The 18752-nt window shown below is 39.0% G+C and overlaps 1 protein-coding gene across 2 annotated transcripts; it reads left to right on the forward strand.

Annotated features, from left to right (window-relative positions):
* The first annotated feature begins 425 nt into the window (after window positions 1-425).
* Window positions 426-13093, forward strand: SUB1 (SUB1 regulator of transcription). 2 transcript variants are annotated; one of them, XM_084225595.1, is made up of 6 exons: window positions 426-556; window positions 1388-1494; window positions 2503-2575; window positions 3977-4096; window positions 9946-10054; window positions 12763-13093. In XM_084225595.1, exons 3-6 carry the CDS (start codon window positions 2504-2506, stop codon window positions 12840-12842), a joined length of 381 nt encoding a protein of 126 aa, XP_084081721.1. In that variant the 5' UTR covers window positions 426-556; window positions 1388-1494; window position 2503; the 3' UTR covers window positions 12843-13093. The 2 variants fall into 2 exon arrangements, with proteins under 2 accessions (XP_084081721.1, XP_084081720.1); XM_084225594.1 differs by lacking the exon at window positions 1388-1494 and having other exon boundaries at window positions 504-556.
* Window positions 13094-18752: the final 5659 nt, after the last annotated feature.

Raw genomic sequence — 18752 nt, forward strand, 5'->3', positions numbered from 1 at the left:
CCATTCCAATGTCTAATCGTTTATGCGAAGAAATTCTTTCTAAGGTCTGTCGCAGTCTCCAGCTCCCTCACGAAGGGAAGCAGAGGGGCTGGTACCGATATCTTCGCTCTCGTGGCCCGCGACAGGATTCGCTGGCGAGTAAGGGGATGTTTAGGATGGATACCAGAAGGTTTTTCACTCAGAAGGTGGTTAGGCACTAAAACAGACTCCCCAGAAAGGTGGTCACAGCACCAAGAAGTGTTCGGACAACGCTCTCAAGCACAGGGTATGACTCTTGGAGTGTGCTGTTCAGGGCCAGAAGCACGAGTCGATGTCCTCCGTGAGTCTCTGCCAACTCGGGACTTTCTGTGATCCTGTAAAAATCTCCTTTCCAGCAGCACTACGATCCCTTTCCCGCCCCTCAGGGAGGCGGGAACGAGCGACGACGGGGACAAAGGGCCGCGTTCCCTTTAAAGCCGCCCCCCGCCGCCCCACGTGAGCGGCCCGGGGCGGGCGTTCCGAGCCGCGTCAGTTCCGCTTGTGTCGCGCTGCGGAGGAGCCACGCGTGGAGCAGGACGTGAGTGCTGGATCCCCTCGCGCGCCCCCGCCACGCCGCCATTTTCTCCCGCGCGCCCCTTCCCACGACCCCCACCGCCGCGGCACCTCCCGGCCCCATCGGGGCAGCCGTGGATGGGTGGCGCCGAGGCGAGGCTTCCCCTTGTTCCTCGAGTGGCCGCGGTGCCCAGCGGGAGAGATACCCCGCTGTGGAGCGGGAGGAGCGAGCCGCCGCTGCCGAGGGGGAGCTGCCATGTTGGGGGGCACACTCTGATAGAGGGATAAGATGGCGCCCGGCCGTGCTCCCCCCCGCGTCGGGGGCCGGGGGTAGACCCGGCCCGCTGGCGACCCCTGGCCCGCTAGTTTCTGTGCTGTCCTTTTCGTCCGCTCAGCCGCGGGTAACCCACAGTCCCTTCGCTGCCGCCCTGCCCTAGGAAGATTTGGGCGTTCTCGTCCGCCCACCCCCTCGCCCCCATCCTTGTTCGGGTCTCGACTTGTATCTTCGGGGGGCGACACGAGCCGTGGAAAAGAGGAATAGGGGAGGAAAATGGCGGCTGGGATCCGCCTACCTGAAGTTCTCTACTCGTATTCCTTGCCTTACCTTTCCCCGGTCTCCTTTGGCCTGGTTTATCCCGTCCCCCTCCCCGGCACTGCGGTGTCTCCTCACGCTCGGCCTCTCCCGGGGGGCACCCACCACCTCGCATCCCTTTTTCGTCCGGTTTCCGCCCACACATTCCTCCATATTGTCCCTTTCTCCGTCCCATGCGGACCCCCGGGGTCATCCCCCGAAACATCGTTTAGCTCGCCGACTCAGTGTCATCCGTTTGCTTATTTTCACATTGTCCCATTCCAGCGCTCCTCTGCCTCCATCCTAGAGCGTGGCTTGTGTGTGCTTCCTCACACCCTGTATCCTGTGCAGTGCTGCAGCTTCCGTCCTTGTGCTACAGGCTATTACCTCAGGTCTTGCCCTACTTTAGAACTACGTTGGTCCATTAGCATTATTTGGACTCTGGTTTGGTTGTTTTGTTTTGTTGGGTTTTTTGTTGGTTTTTTTTTTTTCATTTGCTTCTGTGGGGTTTTTTTTTCCACTGCCCGTTTAAGAACGCTATTACTCCTTTTTTCTTTCCTGAGATACTGTGTAATACTATCTTGGCCTTTCCTAGCTGAGGTTTGTATTGTACAGTTTCAGGGATGCTTAATTTTACTCTAAAAGACCAAATGAGCAGTATGTTTGTTACAAAGAGTTTATAGCAGCAGGGAAGATGTGTAACCGCTATACCTAACCACATGTTTGCATACTAGGGTGACGTGCAAGTGCACCTGGCAGCACGCCTTCAAGGAATGCTGAGTGTCTGCTTGTCTGGCGAATTAATAGTCGCCAGTGACTGATGTGTTGAAGTTGCAGTGAAAATATTAATTGCAGTGCTGTAGCTCTCTGCAGCTGAAGTGTATTTTAGACTGTTAGATTATAGGTGGGAGCCCAGGCATTTCGTGTGTGACATTTGTGCAGCACATTGCTTGCAAATCCAGCTGGGTGAGATGCCCGTGCCAGAGTATACATACTGCTAGAGTGTTAATAATTCATATTTGTGGAGGTAGTAGAAAGGATTCAGCTGAAAGGCACTATTGTACTGTGTGTTTTACATTGAGGGTTTTGCCATGTGCAGGGATATATGAAAATTGTGAAAAATCATTCTGCTGTAGACAGTTCAGATGCCAAACCACTGCATTTAATGTGCTCTAGATGTGTTTTAATGCAGTTGCAGCAAAAAGAGGAAGAGAGACAAGAGGGAAGAGTGCTTGATATTGCATCTGCAGTGCATATTAAAGCTTAAATGAAAAGGCAGGAAAATCTTTAGGAGGGCTTGAAGAAGATGAGCCAGTACAAACAGGTTTGAAGATTGCTTTTCAGCCAAAATAGAATGTCACTCCTTATATAGTGTTTTCATGTTATTTTTCTTTTCCCAGAATGCCTAAATCAAAGGAACTTGTATCTTCAAGCTCATCTGCCAGTGATTCAGATAGTGAAGTTGACAAAAAGGTGAACAATACATACAATTCACTACTGTATTAACTCTTTTTTTCAGGCTGCAGTTAAGGAATTAGGTGAGCCTTATGCTACAACATGTATGTCATTCCATATAATTTATCAGACACTCTTAAGAAACTTTCTCTTCCACCCACTCATCTCAACAACTGCAACAACCAAAAACCAAACAATCCACCTTCCAAGTATGGGTGGATTGCATAATTTTTTCCCTGAAGAAAAGTTTTTTTCTTTAGTTGCACTTTGTTTTCTTCATGCCATTCCATATGATAATTGCAAATTCCCTGTGATTCTTTGCTGCTTTGTGGCAAGCTTCTGAACACTTCTGTATCAACTGCTCTGGTGGGAAGAATTAGAACTTGAGAACATGCCTACAGCCACCCTCTGCCATTTTAATATATGGATTACTTCTCCATAACAAAAATCTGCACTTACCCTGTGCTCCTTGTGTCACTTGTTTGCATGGGTTTTTTTCTCTGCTTTATTTTGTTTTATTTGCTCTTACACCATCTGCTAGTTTCTCGCTCAAAAGCTGAGCCAACCTGAGTTGATAAATTTTAATATGATTGTTAGAAATGTATAAATCAAATGTTTCCATTTAATTTAAATAGTTATTTAAGTTACAAGTTTGTGTAGATGTACCAGTCATTTTGAATAAAAACAAAATGATTGTACAAATCAAAGTGATTTAAAAAAAAATTGCTAATTTATCTTTTTTAAGAAAGACTAGGTGGTAACATAGACATCAGGTCTTTTAATGCAGTGCAGTACATGGAGAGATCTGATCTCCTATTTTTACAGGAGTAGAAATAGTAACTTTGTAGCTTCTCTGTGTAATCTGATTTACAGGTGATATTTCTGAATGCTTTAAAAAGTCGAATAAGTTGCTGTGGTCAGCAATTAGATGCTTATTGAAAAAACAATGATCTGGTAGAGGTGGTTTCCAGATTTTTTTTATTATCTTTTTCTAGATTATTTATTATCTATTTTTTGGTGGGGTTTTTTTTTTTTTTTTTTTGGAGGTGTTGCAAGCTGTTCTGTACTTTTTGTTCCATTTAGGGGAGAAGAGGGTGCCATTTCCATCAGACTTAATTTTTTTATTAAAACTATTGAACTGACAGTGTTACTGTGCAAAAAGAGAAGGATTCTTGAAATGTATTCTGATGTGATTAAATTCTTTTCGAAGCCAAAGTATTAGTTCACTGAGAACAGAATCAGGTTCATTTTGAAGTTTTTAAATTCCAGCCTAAATGTACAGTATTGAATTCCTGCCTTCACAGCAAGAAGGTGTTGAAGTGCATTGCCTGGTAGTAGGCTGTGACATACAATGTAAACTTATCTGTAGCATACAGAGAGAGTGTGGCTCATGCTTTTCTCTTTTTGTTTTGCTCCAAGGCAAAGCGGAAAAAGCAAGTAACTCCAGAAAAACCTGTGAAGAAACAAAAGACTGGTGAAAGTTCAAAAGGTGCAGCTTCTTCTAAGCAAAGCAGTAACAGAGATGAGAATATGTTTCAGGTAAAATTGATGACTCATAGAGCCTGGTTAAGGTAACATGTTACATCATATGCTGTATAGATTTTATGAGGTGATCTGAACTTCCTGACTGTGTAGTGCTTGGCCTCCTGGAATCCTTGGCCGAAGGGTGTTATGATGCTGGCGTTTAGATGAGATGCTCAGAAAAACCTGGTTAGGTTTCAACAAGAGTAAAAGAATCTGAGTTGTATCAATTGATCTGATTCTCATGACGTTGTTCCTGGTATCTGTAGGTATTCATTTTGTCAGTAAATACAGTACTTGCTATCAGTATATCAGAAATATTAGATCAGGTTTTTCTCTACATGGAAATGTTTTTTTAATTAGGGCTCTTGAAAAATATGTTCTTGGAAACCAAAATGTGGACTCTTCGTTCCTATTTAACTAGGTCAAGGGCAGCTTGGCCTCCTGTGTTATTACAGCGTCTTGGAATAAGTTTTGTTTGTTCCTTTATGTCATGATTTAGGGTCTTATCACTGAAGATCCATAAAGATAGTAACTTGTGGTATTGCCTTGTTTTTAAGATGGGATAAATGTCTGTTTTTCAGTAGAAAGATGCATTTGTGAATTCAGGGTATTGCAGTTCCCAGGGTTAGCCAACGCAGTAGCAGTGCGTGCTGAGGGTTGATAAACAGCTCAGAATTGCCTGTTTTGGGGGTGTGGATCAAGATCTATTAAAGGTCTCTGACTAGCTGGCTGGAAAGGAACTTACATTCTTGAGGCTTTGAGTCTCAAGTTTGTGAAAGGGTATGGGAAAGGTGCCTAGTGAGATGACCCAAGTGCAGAGTAATGTGAATGAAATGGTTTTGGGCTGTATCCATATGAAGTAGTACAGGGGAAGAAAAGTGTGTTCCCCCGAGAGAAGACCTGCTTAACTGATACTGCCATACAGGGCAGTTATTTTTAATGTCTGAGTTCTTACTTTTTCCAGTTTCGCTTAGAAGGGAGAAGTTCACTTGAAGGCTGTGTCTGGACTTCTGTATTGAAGAAAGTCTATAATATTTTTAGGTCTGCTTGGGCATGCTTTGAACCCTGTAGGAAAAATGAAATGGTGAATTCTACAACTTAGGAAGTGAACTGCTGGTAGGACTCTAAAGAGCTATGTATAAACTTAATGATATGTTTGTAGTAAATTTAGAAATTTTAGTTGCTATGTTTGTAGTAAGTTCAGAAATCCCAGCCGTGGAGAAAATGTCAAAATTTTTAGTGCCCCTGCAAAAACACACTCAGATCCTTTCAAATAAAAGCGAAAGTATGCATGCTCTGGTTTCTTGAAACCTCTTTGACCTAAGATAATAAAAAGTTACTAAAAACAGACAGTAGAGGACTCATATTACTCTGATAAGAACAAGGTTCTTCTGGTGTTGAGTAGAATACAGATCTTTAAATATCACCTTGACCTAAAACATCAGCATTACCCAGTCTGTTTCTGCCTTTGAAGTAATCAACAATAAAATATTTTTTAGACTACTCATTGTGTTATGGTGAAGCATTGTCAGTTTTTGTAGTCCACATAAACTTCTGTGCAGTAACGAACATGCAAATCTTGAACTATAGAAATAAAACTACAGTGGGTCTGAGAATACTCCCCCTTCTTCCCCCCCTACCCAGGAGGGCATGCTCGTTAATTTTTTAGATCTAGTTTTGTTTGTTCTAGGCATCTTAATGATACTAGAAACCTTTCTGGAGAGCTTCTTTCTCAAGGCAGTAAAATGATCTCTGATGTGGAAGTGACTTTGCAGTATATCTTTACAAGAGTGGCTTCAGCTGATGGAAATCAGACTGTAAAGCATTCATAGGATAGTCACAAGTTCTGTGGTGTCCATATTGTGTGTGGGAGTGGTTGCAAATGATGTGAAACCAAGAGTCATCCTGTTTTACACCCTCAAGCTGTGTTCTTAAAGCACACAGATTCCCTTAATATAGAGATCATTGTGACTACTGTAGTCAGAAGATTCATAATTTTCAAAAATATGTGCATTTTGTATTTCTATTTGAAATTGTTGGTGTAATGATTTTTTTGCAACTACTTTAAAAGAATAATGTTAATGTAAGGAGAAGACAATTTGTTCAGTGTAAGAGACAAGGTGTATTCTATGTATTTGCATGTCTTGGCCTTATTAGGTTTTATAGGGAACGTGGTATATACTCCGCAACATGATGAAAGATTCATGTGCTGTTACGATGCAGAAATTTGTTACTCCCATGTGTGATGTATTACTTGAGGCCCTAAGGACAGGCATTATTTGTGTTAATGTGGAAGGGTTTAGCCTTGCTGCATTAGATTCCTGTCTGTGGCTTCAAGCCAACCTGAGCTCTGCACCATGTGCTTGGGTAGTTTGACTAATCTTATCATCTACCTATGCCAGATTTGGATAAGGTTTGTCAGGATTCATTAATGGCTGCTCAGAGCAGAACCACATTGTATGATCATGCATTTAACTGAAATTGTTATTTCAGAAGTTGTCTCTGCGTTGTCCATCCACTTCCCAACCCCCCCTTTATTTTTTTTTTTTGCGAGTTTTCACCATATATGGGCTTTGACTTCTGAGGCATAAGTTCTTTGATTTTTCCAGTATAATTTCCCAGTGTCCTTATCATAGACTCCTGAAAGAAGGTAGATATAGAAATGTATAATGCTGGGAAACTGTTACTGGTTTAGCACACTAATTACGAAACTTAAATGGTCACCGATGCATTTCACAATTAGCTTTGTTGCAGATGTCACTGTTCACGCGAGTCTTGTGGTCCTTACATATGGTTATTGTCTAGGGAAGAGAGAGGATTTTTTGCTGTTTGTGCTTGCACTGTGGGTGTGCAGTTTAATCCAGAGAAACTGGAAATAGGAAGGACAAAGAAGGTGCTTGCTGAAACTCACAGAGGAAGTCAGTTGCATATCTCTGAAAGGAACAGAGATACATTTCAGTGTGTTTTTTCTAAGAAACAGAAACCTGGATTGATGTAAGTCAATAGAGTAATATAATTTAAGGATCTGTACTATTTAATAAAAAGTATATGAACTTCTCTGTGAAGGTTGAACTGCACTAACTGCTCAGCTGTAAATTGTGATACCTGTCTTGGTTTAACCACAGCCAGCAGCCAAACCCCAGGCAGCCACTCATTCACACCCCCACCAGAGAGAATTGGGAGGGTAAAAGCTGGAAAACTCAAGGGTTGAGATAAAGACAATTTGATAGGGAAAGGAGAAGCCACACATGCAAGCAGAACAGAAGAAGGAGTTAATTCATCACTTCCCATGGGCAGGCAGCCATCTCCAGTTCAGCTATCTCCAGGAGAGCAGTGCCCACCACACCTAAGTGTCACTTGGGAAGACGAAAGTCATCATGCCCAACATGCCCCCTTCCCTCTTCTTCCCTCCCCATTATATCCTGAAGGTGATGTCACAAGGTCTGGAATATGCCTTTGGTCAGCTGGGGTCACCTTTGCTGGCTGTGTCTCCTCCCACTCTCCCAAGCACCCCCAGCTTCCCCGCCAGCGTGGCAGTCTGAGAAGCAGAAAAGGCTTTGGCTCTGTGTAAGCTCTGCTCAGCAGTAACTAAAACATCTCTGTGTTATCATCACTGTGCTCAGCACAAAGCCAAAACACAGCCATGTAGCAGCCAATATGAAGAAAACTTATTTTTCTCAGTACGGCAACCCTTAGAATGCTGCTTTGGTTTTAGAGACAGAAAAATACCTTCAATCACTGGAATTACTCTTAACATTATCAGCAGGTGCATGAAAAAATAAATATTCCGAAATTTACCTGTATCGGAATTATTGGTAACTAAGTATCAAGGAACATCAGTTTCCTTACTTAATGAGTTAAGTCTAGATTTTGTTTGAGTGTAGATGTTTGTTGGAACTGTACTTTAGAAGCCTGCTTAATAATTTTAGTAGTGGCAGCTTTTTTAGTTCAACTAAATATCTGAAATTTAATGGGAACATTAGTCTGAAATCTAGATGTGATGTGAACTCTAACTTATTTTCAGCATTTACATAGAGAAATGCTTTTAGCTAAGATAGACTTCATGATTGAATGAATGTAAACTTTGCCTTATTTCCCCTCACCTTACTGTAGTTGAATTAAGACATAGAATCTTTCTTATCCTTGAAAATCATATTTTAAACCCTTCTACTCTACTTGTAGCTGTAATCTGCTTCATTCAATTAGATTTTACCTCTTTTGACAAATCTGGAGTTTCATGGCAATGCACTAATGTTCTTCAATAGCCATGGAAAAAAAGCGTGCTGCAGAGTGCTGCTGGTTGAAGCTGTTCCTGGAGGTGACCTTAAAAGTTCCTGGAGTGTTAAAGGGTAAAACTAAGAAAGGTTGTTCATGTAGGGTATTTAGGGTATTCTTTGCCAGGAATGCAGATGGACTTGGGCATGGTACCAGGTTTGGTCTGAAAGAGCTAAGCTGCCATAACATTATAGTTTTATTTTTGAGTTTTAAATCTGTATTGTAACTTTATACAATGAAAATACTGTCTTATGAACAGTAGTGACTTATTAATTTTAAAGGATGCTTCAAAGTAAGAAAAGTACTTCAGATTTACATTATCTTAATTGTTCTAAAATCAATTTAAGATGTTATATAGCATCTGCAGAAAAAGAAAAATTCATGTAAGCAAAGATAAAGTATTCATGTTTGTATCTATTTTGTGAAATGTGAGGATATGACTTTAACATCTGTGAATTATTGTAGTTGATTGGAGAGTTCTTCAGTCTTACAGATCAAACTTAATTCTAGTGTTTTTGGGCCAGAAGTGCAGGGCCCATCCTTAAATTGTATCAAAATGCAACATGGAGAGATAAAGAAGTTGAAATTGAAAGTTATTGTTTTACCAGGAGGGAATGTTTTATTTTAAAATTGTGTACTTTAGAATGTGTTTTTTTGTTATATAAAATGTATCCAGAAGATACATGCAGAATTCAAAAGATTTCTTAGAATTGCAAGAAGTTTTATTTGCTTATGTTTTAGTTATTTATTTTCTGATTATCAAATTCACCTTGTACTTGGAATTTATCTGAATAGAGAGATTTTTATCAGGTTTGGAAAGATATTGAATAAGCCCAAATGCAGAGTGTATTGCATAGTTGGTAGTATGATTCTTCCCCAGTTTCTCCCCATTCTGCCCCCCGCCAAAAAAAAGAGGTATCTATGTAATGCAGTTGTGACACTGATTTGAAAATTATTGAATTCTAAAATCCGAGTTCCGAAATTTCATACTGTGCTACATACTGGTAGACTTCAAAGATTTGACTGTGCTTTTGAAGATCTGGTGGTACAGTGAGGTGCCCATGAGGACTTGGGAGTGGGTGTGGGACAGTTGGGACACAGTATTTACTGGGACACAGTAAATAGAGATGGAAATTTTCATTTCCATCTGTATTTACTGTGTTTAAAAAAAAGGGGGGAAGGTTTTACATGTGAACATCTTAATTTGCTTTCTGTACTTGTGGAATGAACTAAAATTTAGATTTGGGAGTAGCGCTCCCTTTTTCCTTCTTTGTTTAGAACTTTCGCAAAGAAAGGAAATTTTTTTTTTTCAGAAAACAATGAATTCACAACTTGCTAGAAGCAAGCATGTCAAGAATACGGGTATTTTTATTCTAGGAGAGCTACTTTTGCATTGAGCATTGCCTGCTCAACCAGTTTTAAGTTGTTACTTATTAGCCTACTGACTACTCTGAATTAAGCTTTTAATCTAGTTGTTTCTGTGGTGTCTAAAATAAGCTGCAGTGTGACATGTCAGTGTCTAATGCTGCTGGGGAAAGTGAATGCTTTAATATGTAAAATACCTAATAGACCCTTGTATGTTTTGACAGATTGGCAAAATGAGGTATGTCAGTGTTCGGGATTTTAAAGGGAAAGTCTTAATTGATATTAGAGAATACTGGATGGATCAAGAAGGTGAAATGAAGCCTGGCAGAAAAGGTATTGTTTTTCTTAATGTTACTTGGTATTGAAACATGGTCTGCACTTTGCAGTAGAACTTCCTATGTTACATTTCTCTCCTTTGTTGCTGCATTACACTTTTTGAGTTTTATTTTTCTTATGATTTGTGCTTTTACAAAGGATTAGTTTCATCTGTAGGTTATGGATAAAATCTTAAGTGAGTCTGTTTTCCTAAAGAGATCCTCCATGATTTATGGAATGCAAGATGTCAAATACAGGCAAATTTGGTAGGGAGTTATAAACATATTTACACCATTGCCATATTTTTTCTCCCCTGCCACAATTGTTTAACTTAATGAACTTAATTTCCTCTTTATTTGGATTTCTTATTTCAGAATTAGCTGAAAATATTTAATAGTTTTTACAAGATTTTTGATTTTATTAAACGAACCATGTCTTTCAGTTTCTACTAAATTTTAGATTAAAACAACCTAAATATTTAATGTGACTAATTATGAAAAAAGATTGTTAAAAATGTTTTAGTAGAAGTAGAAATATCTCAAGTATCCCAAGTTTGTAATCTGTAGCACAGCACAAGCCATTGTACTTCTAGTTGTCACTTGCACAGTTGCTTTTCATGGCAAGGCTTCACTGTGTACCATTTTCAGAACTTCCACATCTCAAGATAGGGATTGCAGGACAGTGCAGTAGTGATGCTTAATGTTGTGTTGCTTCTCTTTGAAAGCCTACTTTTTATCATATAGCATTAGTGAAAGGTAAGTATGAAATGTTCTGCCCTGAGGATTCATAGAACCACAGAATGGTTTGAGTTGGAAGGGTCCTTGAAGATCACCTCATTCAGCCCCACTCCCTGCTGTGGGCAGGAACACCTTCCACTAGACCAGGTTGCTCAGAGCCTCATCCAGTCTGGCCTTGAGCACTTCTTGCATGGGTCTCTTGCATGGGTCATCCACATTCTCTGGGCAGCCTGTGCCAGTGCATTGTCACACTCACAGAGAATTTCTTCCTAATAACCACTTTAAATCTACCCACTTGCAGTGTGAAGCCATTCCTCCCTGTCCTGTCACTACATGCTGTTGCAAAAAGTCCTTTCCCAGCCTCATGTACTGGCAGGCTGCTAAGTTTGAAGAAATCTAATGTACAATCACTATAAGATTTGTTACATTCTTCTAAGATTTGTTACATTCTTCTAGTGTGTTTAGAGCAACTCAGTAAACAGTCATTTATAAAGTTTAAAAAGCATTTTCAACATTTCTTAAATAACCACTGAAAATAGGTTTGCATTAACAGGTCTACTCGTGCTCTACAGGAAAATTGCTGGTTTTGGATTTGTTGCTAGTTAACAAAAAAGGTTACTCTAACTTCTAAGGACTTTATGTTCTGTGTTTCAAGGTAGAATTCAATAGTATGTGCACTTGGAATGGCAAACAACAACAGGATTTGATGGGTGGGCCAAGTGACAAAAATGACAGGATGTAGATAGAAATGTTCATCAACGCAGCAAAAAGAGTCTTGTTATGATAAAAATAATCTGATGCAATATGTGAGTCTAATGTTTCCTAGCTGCACTCATAAGCTGCTTATCTATCTATCCTGAAACCAGTATAATCAGTCAAAATTTTGTAATAAAACAAAAATAAACCCAGCAGTTTAAATTACTGTCAGTGTCTTAAACTGCAGGTCTGAATTTTGTTTGGTTCATCTGGTCTGTGATACAGAGACATCTTCATGACATTTAACCCTTTAATAATGGTTAGCACACCTGACCTGTTTTCAGATGAAACCTGCCCTCCAAAGACTGGTGGAGGAGCCCCATGTACACTACTTGCTGTTCTAAATTGTGGTGGTGCTCTGATAGGACAGTGATGGAAAAGACTGTGCTCCAAAAATGGAATTCAAAGTTTCAGCTGTTTTCAGGTCCTGCTCTACCTTCAGGGAGAAAGCAGTGAAGCAAAGCTATCACTGGGAGAGGAGAGTAATAATAATTAGTTGGAAGATCTTGACAGGAGAAAGTATGAGATAACTGGGAGCCCTAGGAGCCTGCACTTTCCACAGAGTGGTTGTAGAAATTTTTGGTTAAGAATGAGTAGACCAGAGCAAAAATGAAACAGTGGCCTGTACTCAAGCTTGAAGGGAAGATGAAATCAAATTTAGAACTGAAGTCATGGTTTGTGGGGTACTGAATGATTATTGGTTGAATGTCACTAGAAACTGAAAAACTTGAATTAAAAAGTAATTTTTGTGTTGGCCTGTGAGTGCTAGGGAGTGATAGAGAGTCTTCAAAAGGCTCCTTATAGCACCTGCTATTTGTAGTACTTTAAGAAACAAAAAGGTGAAAAGCCCCCCCAGAATTACAGTACTGGAAAAATGCACAGCAGACCTGTCTGCATAGGTACAGCTTTTAGGAGCCAACAGGAATATAAATGGTCTCCTACTTATCCCCCAGGACATTTGTACTGCCTTCTGTCAAGGCCAGAGTTCTGTTTCACTTCTTGTGTTTTGTCTAGTTCTTCTACAGTTATGTTCCACACACTTTCTTTGTAAACCTGTCTAGAAATAACCTGAAGTTCAGTTGAAGCTGTGGAAGTGGGTGGTTGTTGAAGTAACTCAAGTGTTAATATTATAACAGAGGCTTAGTGTATGAAAGCAGCCTTTATAATAATTGCACGAGATCCTGCACCACTATTTTCTTTTTGTTTTAAGTGTTTATTTTTAATGCTTTTCAGGTATTTCTTTAAATCCAGAACAGTGGAACCAGCTGAAGGAACAGATTTCTGATATTGATGATGCAGTAAGAAAACTCTAAAGACAGAGCCATACAAAAACTTATATCATTTAGTTGTATTAAGCAGTCTTTCTACATTGGCTTTAGTTTTCTAAAATATTGTTTTCCAAGCTATTGTATATTTGGATTGCAAAACAATTTGTAAGATGAATACTTTTTTTATGTGCATTAAAAGTGTATTCTGAGTGAGGCTATTTGTGTATACTTTACTAAAATGAATTGTGTTGCTTTCACCCCATGGTGTAAAATAAACAAATTAAGTAATATGTAAAGCATACTTGTTTATGGCCTTTTGATTGAACGTGTTTGCTGATAAGGCCACCTAATAGCTTTAGCTGTTGTTTTAATTTCAGTTTAGTTTACAGTAAGTATTCATGTTTTATGAGGGGATTTCTTGAAATGTCTCAATTTCACTTTTTCTTTTATTCCATTTTCTTTGGTATTGCCCTGCAGCTTTCTGCTTTAAGACTTGATACAAACAGTGAAAACTTGGAAAAACACATTTTTGTAGATAATTTTAAATACTGTATTTGCTAATTTACCCTATTTATTCAAATGTTAACAGTCTTGAATAGATAGCTTTTTTTTGCATTGCTTGCATGGAGCATTATGCTAAACAGTAACACTTGAACACAAAACACATGCTCTCTCTTCCCATTTTTCTGTAGCTTGCTTGACCTAGAAAATACAAGTAGCCCTTTTTTTTTGGGACTTTCTATGTGAAGCATTAACTTCTACAGTAATAGACATATACCTCAGAGTAAGACAGTATTTAAAGGCTCCAAATGTGGTTATTAGAACACTCTTAAAGGTTTGCATTAAATACATTTTGGAATGCATATTCAGTTATTCTGTGGAAAAGGAGTGGTTTACCTGTCTGTAGGGTTTTCGTTCATTTGAAAGTTGCGTAAACAGTGATGCTTAAATTAGACTGTAACACAGGTTAAACCACCAAACAGGGTTAAAGCTGCTGCAGCCAAAATGTCTCTCTGTCATGTTTCTGCCCTGTGCACGCTGCCTGCCCAGGCCACTGAGCTCAGGATGCTCTCTGTGGCTCACGTGTGCACAGCTGGTTTATCTCTGCGCAGAAGGCGCTTAGCGCGCGCAGGGAGCTTACCTGGTACACGGTGGACCATGACCCAGCAAGCTTGGCTGGTAAGCCCTGCTACCCTGGACAGAAAAGCCTCTGCCACATGGAAGCTCTGTTGCACAAGATGCTGCCCTAGAGGAAGGGCTTCTGGGTGACACCGAGTCACAAACAGTGGAAGGGAGAAGGGAGAATGTGATAGAGAACTTGGAGATGTAAGGGGCGCACCAGGGTGGAAGTTAATGATGCAAGATCAACATTTGCTGGCACAAAATAACTACAGTGAAGAAATGGAAGCAGAATTGGAGGAGTTCATTTTCTGACATAATTAAGCAAAGCAAGAAGATAAAACAACGTTATGAAAAAGGACATTTCAAAACTGGTGAATGTCCAACTTAATTAGTTTATATGGAATTTTCCCATTTGATGATAACATAGTCTCTAAATTGTATAGATAAGCAAGATTTACTTCTTGTTTAGTTACAGAACATTTTGATATATTTGTTTATATTGCAGACATGATTGTAAGTGCCATATGCTGTCCGTTTATGTACTGCAGAGTTCATAATTCAATGCAAATAGGTTTTAAAGGCTGAGGAAGAGAGACTTCATCAAATTAAGTGCATGTTACTTAGTTTAAATATGTCACATATCTTCAACTGCTTTTTAACTTATCCACTGTTGATTAATTACAAATAAAATTTAAATCTGTTTTTGTATAGCTCAAGAAATCTTACTTTTTAAGAACTGGTTGAGGGTGAATAAAAGGGTGAGGAGAGGTTTGTGGAAGCAGATGTGGTTTTGGGCATAGCATTCTTTTTTGAGTGACTTAACAACATATAGGGCTATTTGGACCAAATAGAATAAATATGAAATAGCTGCTAAAATTTCACAGATGAGTGAAATACATTGCTTCAGATCCCTATAGACAGGTTCTAGGTGGTTTTTTTGCAATATATATATAAAATGTGATTTTGTTCCCTTAAGTCTGAAATTTTGCAGCCAGATTTCATGCATTTTACCTCAGAACTTTGGCTACTTAAAAGTGCATAGTTATATCAGAGGGAAGATTGTCCTCACTTATATTACTGTGCTAATAGGTCAATTGTGTTCAGGAAGGTGGGAAATTGAAATCATTCATCTGGGGAGGTTGAGTGAAAAGGTTTAATATAGTGATTAGTTTTCATGTGGAATATGATGGTAGAGGTGTTCAAAGAAGTTAGCATTTGTTAATCACAAACTATTAGTAGGTATCAAAAGAGACAAGTCAGTTTCACAAATGAACTCAAAATGGGATGACTTGATCAGGTGACTGATGTGATTGTAAGATGGTAATATGCAAGTAACCTCAATAAAAGTGTGACACATTCAGTATTATTTTGAAACAAATGCTAGTGATTTGTCATGTAATCATCTGTAGCTTCTCTTAATTTGAGAAGAAAATTCAGATCTTTTTTGACTAAAGATTATTTTTTGCAGACAGTGTTAGCTCGGATATGTATTGAAGTGTCCATGGAAGAAAATTGTGTATGCATGATAAGGCTGTCTAATGCAAGATAAAAGCACTGCTCCCTCTCCCATTTAGGTGATGAAAGATGCATTTGATTCTTGGTGTTTATGCAGGGCATATTAGCAATATGTTTTATAAATAAGGCCTACTGTGGAGCTTAGGGGAAAAAACACAGAACTGCCAAAGTACTGTATATGTGATAATCAAACTGTCATGTACCATGTTGCTCGTATGTATAGATGTTCATATTGAAAATAAACAAATGCAGTACTAATTTTGGTATTTCTTCTAAAGAAGATGGCCCTGGTTATGTATGTATGTGATCTGTTAGCAAAAAGAAAAAGTTGATTGTAATTCTGGTAACTAAAATGTCTTATTGTTAGCTGTGTGGAATGTTTCATGTTTTGCTCTGGTGGTGTCCAATGCAGAGAGACCACTGGAAGTAGAGCCCTTCAACTGTAATTACCTTAATGTTAAAATAAAAAATGGTTAAATGGCATATGTGTAATAACAATTTGAACACTTAGAAATAAAAAAAGACTTCTGTTGACATAGTGTTCTTTTTAATAGAATTTTAGCTGCACTGTAATGTTACGGTACCTACTGTTTGTTTCTTGCAGCTGTTGTAATTTGGAAATTTGGAAACTTCATTATCTTATATTTGGTCTGCATTTGCGGGTGGGAAACTGATTGTGTAGCCCAGAGGGATAGAAATCTTTCACTAGGATAAGAAAAACAACTATCATGTAAATATGGAAGCAGCAGATGCAAAAACATGGTCAAACATCAGGTAGGAGGAAAGTGCCTGGTAAGTTGTTAGTGTTAGGAAATTGGCTGATTATCTTTTTTTCAGTGGAGTTTCTCTTTGACTGTAAATGTTGTCACAGATGAGGCAGAAAAATATCAGGTATTTATTATCATTGGTCAGTTACATCTGCATAGGCTTCTTCAGGAGTGTTACTTATTTTTCACACACTTGGAGTGATTATCTGTAGGGGGTGGATTAATTAGTGGACTATAGCCTTGAACCTATCAGACTTTTCTTCAAGTAATTTTGCATAGTTTAGCTACAGAAACAGAAGTAACTCTGGCTCAAAGGGATGAAATGGTAGGAGAGGTTGATGGAGGGTCATCATGTCCTCCCTAATCTTCATTCACTGCCCTCCCCTTACTGATGGGGGCTCATCTCTGTAGCTCAGGTGACTGCATGGAAGAGCATTCCAGTAGGCACTGTTTGTCCTGTGGTGAATCAAGCCTGCATGTCCCCTGCTTGCAGTTGCATAGAAGTGTGAAAACGTCTCTGGGGAAACTGAAGTAAATGGTCCTTGGCTTAATGATGGTTTATCAGGGAAGCTTAATTCTGCTATCACGTGAGTGGAAGGACATGCTAGTTATGGGGGTACTCTAAGAGCCTGGCATCTGTGCCCTTGGTATTGCACTTGATTTAACAAAAATGTAATACTTTTTTTATAAGATCTGCCTGATTTCGACTTTTTTTTGTACTTCCAGTCTGGTTTCATTGATTTCATAGGCTCATCATCGATCAGATGTCAAATGAGGTAGGGATTGAGGTTGTGTTGAGGACTCAGGTTTTTAAAAGTTACCTGTTAGATGGAGGTGGGCTCTCAATCCTAAAGGTTAAAGGAGCTTACTCTAGAATGGAAAGTTGATGCAATTAACAGACTGTTCTAGGAAATCTCTAGCTGTACTTGATAAGGCTAAAAAAGAAAAACCTGCCTGCTTGGTCAGCATGCCTAGTAGACTGCTGTTAGTTATCAGCACTCACTTGGGGAGGAATTAATGAGATGAAAACTGTTGAAGTAAAGAAATGGTAAGATTTTACAGAAACCTGTTTACTTGTGTTATCTAAAAGCTGTTTCACACCTTAAGAAATTAAATGCTTTATGCTTTCACTAATAAGCTGATGTGTCAGGATGAATATTGTTGAAAACAAAGCTCATTTCATCTTAGTTCATCTTAAACCTCAGTTTATCTATTCTTTAAAATACCCTTACACCCCATATCTGAGAGAGAGATGAATGATGGTATATTAAGAATAAATTTGAGATTGTCATTACCCTAACAACTGGCTGCTTGAAATTAAAGCTTGGCAGTGTATATTGCAATAATATTCAGTGTGTTTGTGGCAATGATTTTATTAACCTTTTAAGGTTTTTGCTAGCTGTATCAATGTGGAATGTCTTTGCTGTTTCCTCTGCTTTACATTTGCCATCCCTTACTGAGATCTGCAGCTCCTTTTGTATTTCCGTTACTCTTTATATTCTGACTGGAATCATCCATCTGCCTCTTGGAACATGGATATCTTTGGCTTAACTCATGCTATCACATGACAAGGAATATCTCAAAGATTGTATCCTAGTAGTAATTGGCAGATAAAGCTGCTATTGCTAATAAAGGTCAATTAATGTGGGTACATATAAATTTTAGTGCTGTGATAAAGTGTAGTTAAAATGATTGAATTACTAATACCACCATGCATACTTCCCAGAGGAAGTAATTTTCTTCATACTTGGATTATTGTCTGCAGTGAAAGTACTGGACAAATGCTTTTCCCCATGAAGTGATCATGAACAACTTGGAGAATACCAGTGAGAGAGTTCCTGGGGAAAAAGTGATGAGTGCTGTCACATGGATTGATATCCTTGTAATGAGTGAGGGTGATTGTAATTGCAATGATTTAGTCAATGGAAAGAAAACTTGCATGTGTGGGTTGCGTGAAAAATTCCTAAAGTGACCTGTAGTAAATGAGTATCTTTTATGATGATGTAAACATTGCCCTCCTGTCCAAAGAAACCTTTTAATAATATTAATTTGCCATAGGCCTGTTTCTATATAACCCAATTTTTGTCTTTTTTTTTTTTTTGTCATTGTTCTTTTTTTTTTCAGAGATGTGTCAGCCTATATGGTACAGTCCCCTTTCAGTAGAGCTAGTAACCCTGATTGAATCATTCCTGTGCAACTGAAGGGGGAAATTATATCACCTTATTTTCACACAGCAATTACTATGTTAATATTTAATAGTAACGTGCCTTTCATCTATCCAAACAGTTCATTGTAACAGGAGAATATTTATGGCTTATCTGTTGCTTGGGAACCAACATTTTGGGGTTTGGGGAAAATTTCATAAACAAGTTATCTATGTGTTTCCATCACTCCTATAAATGTGTTCATGCCTTGGTGTTTTGATTTTGTGGCACTTTATTTCAGGAAATTGAACTTTTTTCCTTGTGATCCTTAAGGAGCTAAGAAAATCCTTATTTTTAATGTACTGCAGTTTCAGATGTTGAAAATCAGCTTGCATGGGTCATGCTTG

This window comes from Fringilla coelebs, assembly GCF_963513975.1.
Source record: "Fringilla coelebs genome assembly, chromosome: Z".
NCBI lineage: Eukaryota > Metazoa > Chordata > Aves > Passeriformes > Fringillidae > Fringilla > Fringilla coelebs.

Excerpts from the sequence above, each read along its gene's own strand:
- SUB1 (XM_084225595.1), top strand. The coding sequence starts at position 2,504 with ATGCCTAAATCAAAGGAACTTGTATCTTCAAGCTCATCTGCCAGTGAT. Across the intron at positions 2,576-3,976 it reads ATAGTGAAGTTGACAAAAAG|GCAAAGCGGAAAAAGCAAGT; the intron begins GTGAACAATACA and ends TTTTGCTCCAAG. Across the intron at positions 10,055-12,762 it reads AATGAAGCCTGGCAGAAAAG|GTATTTCTTTAAATCCAGAA; the intron begins GTATTGTTTTTC and ends AATGCTTTTCAG.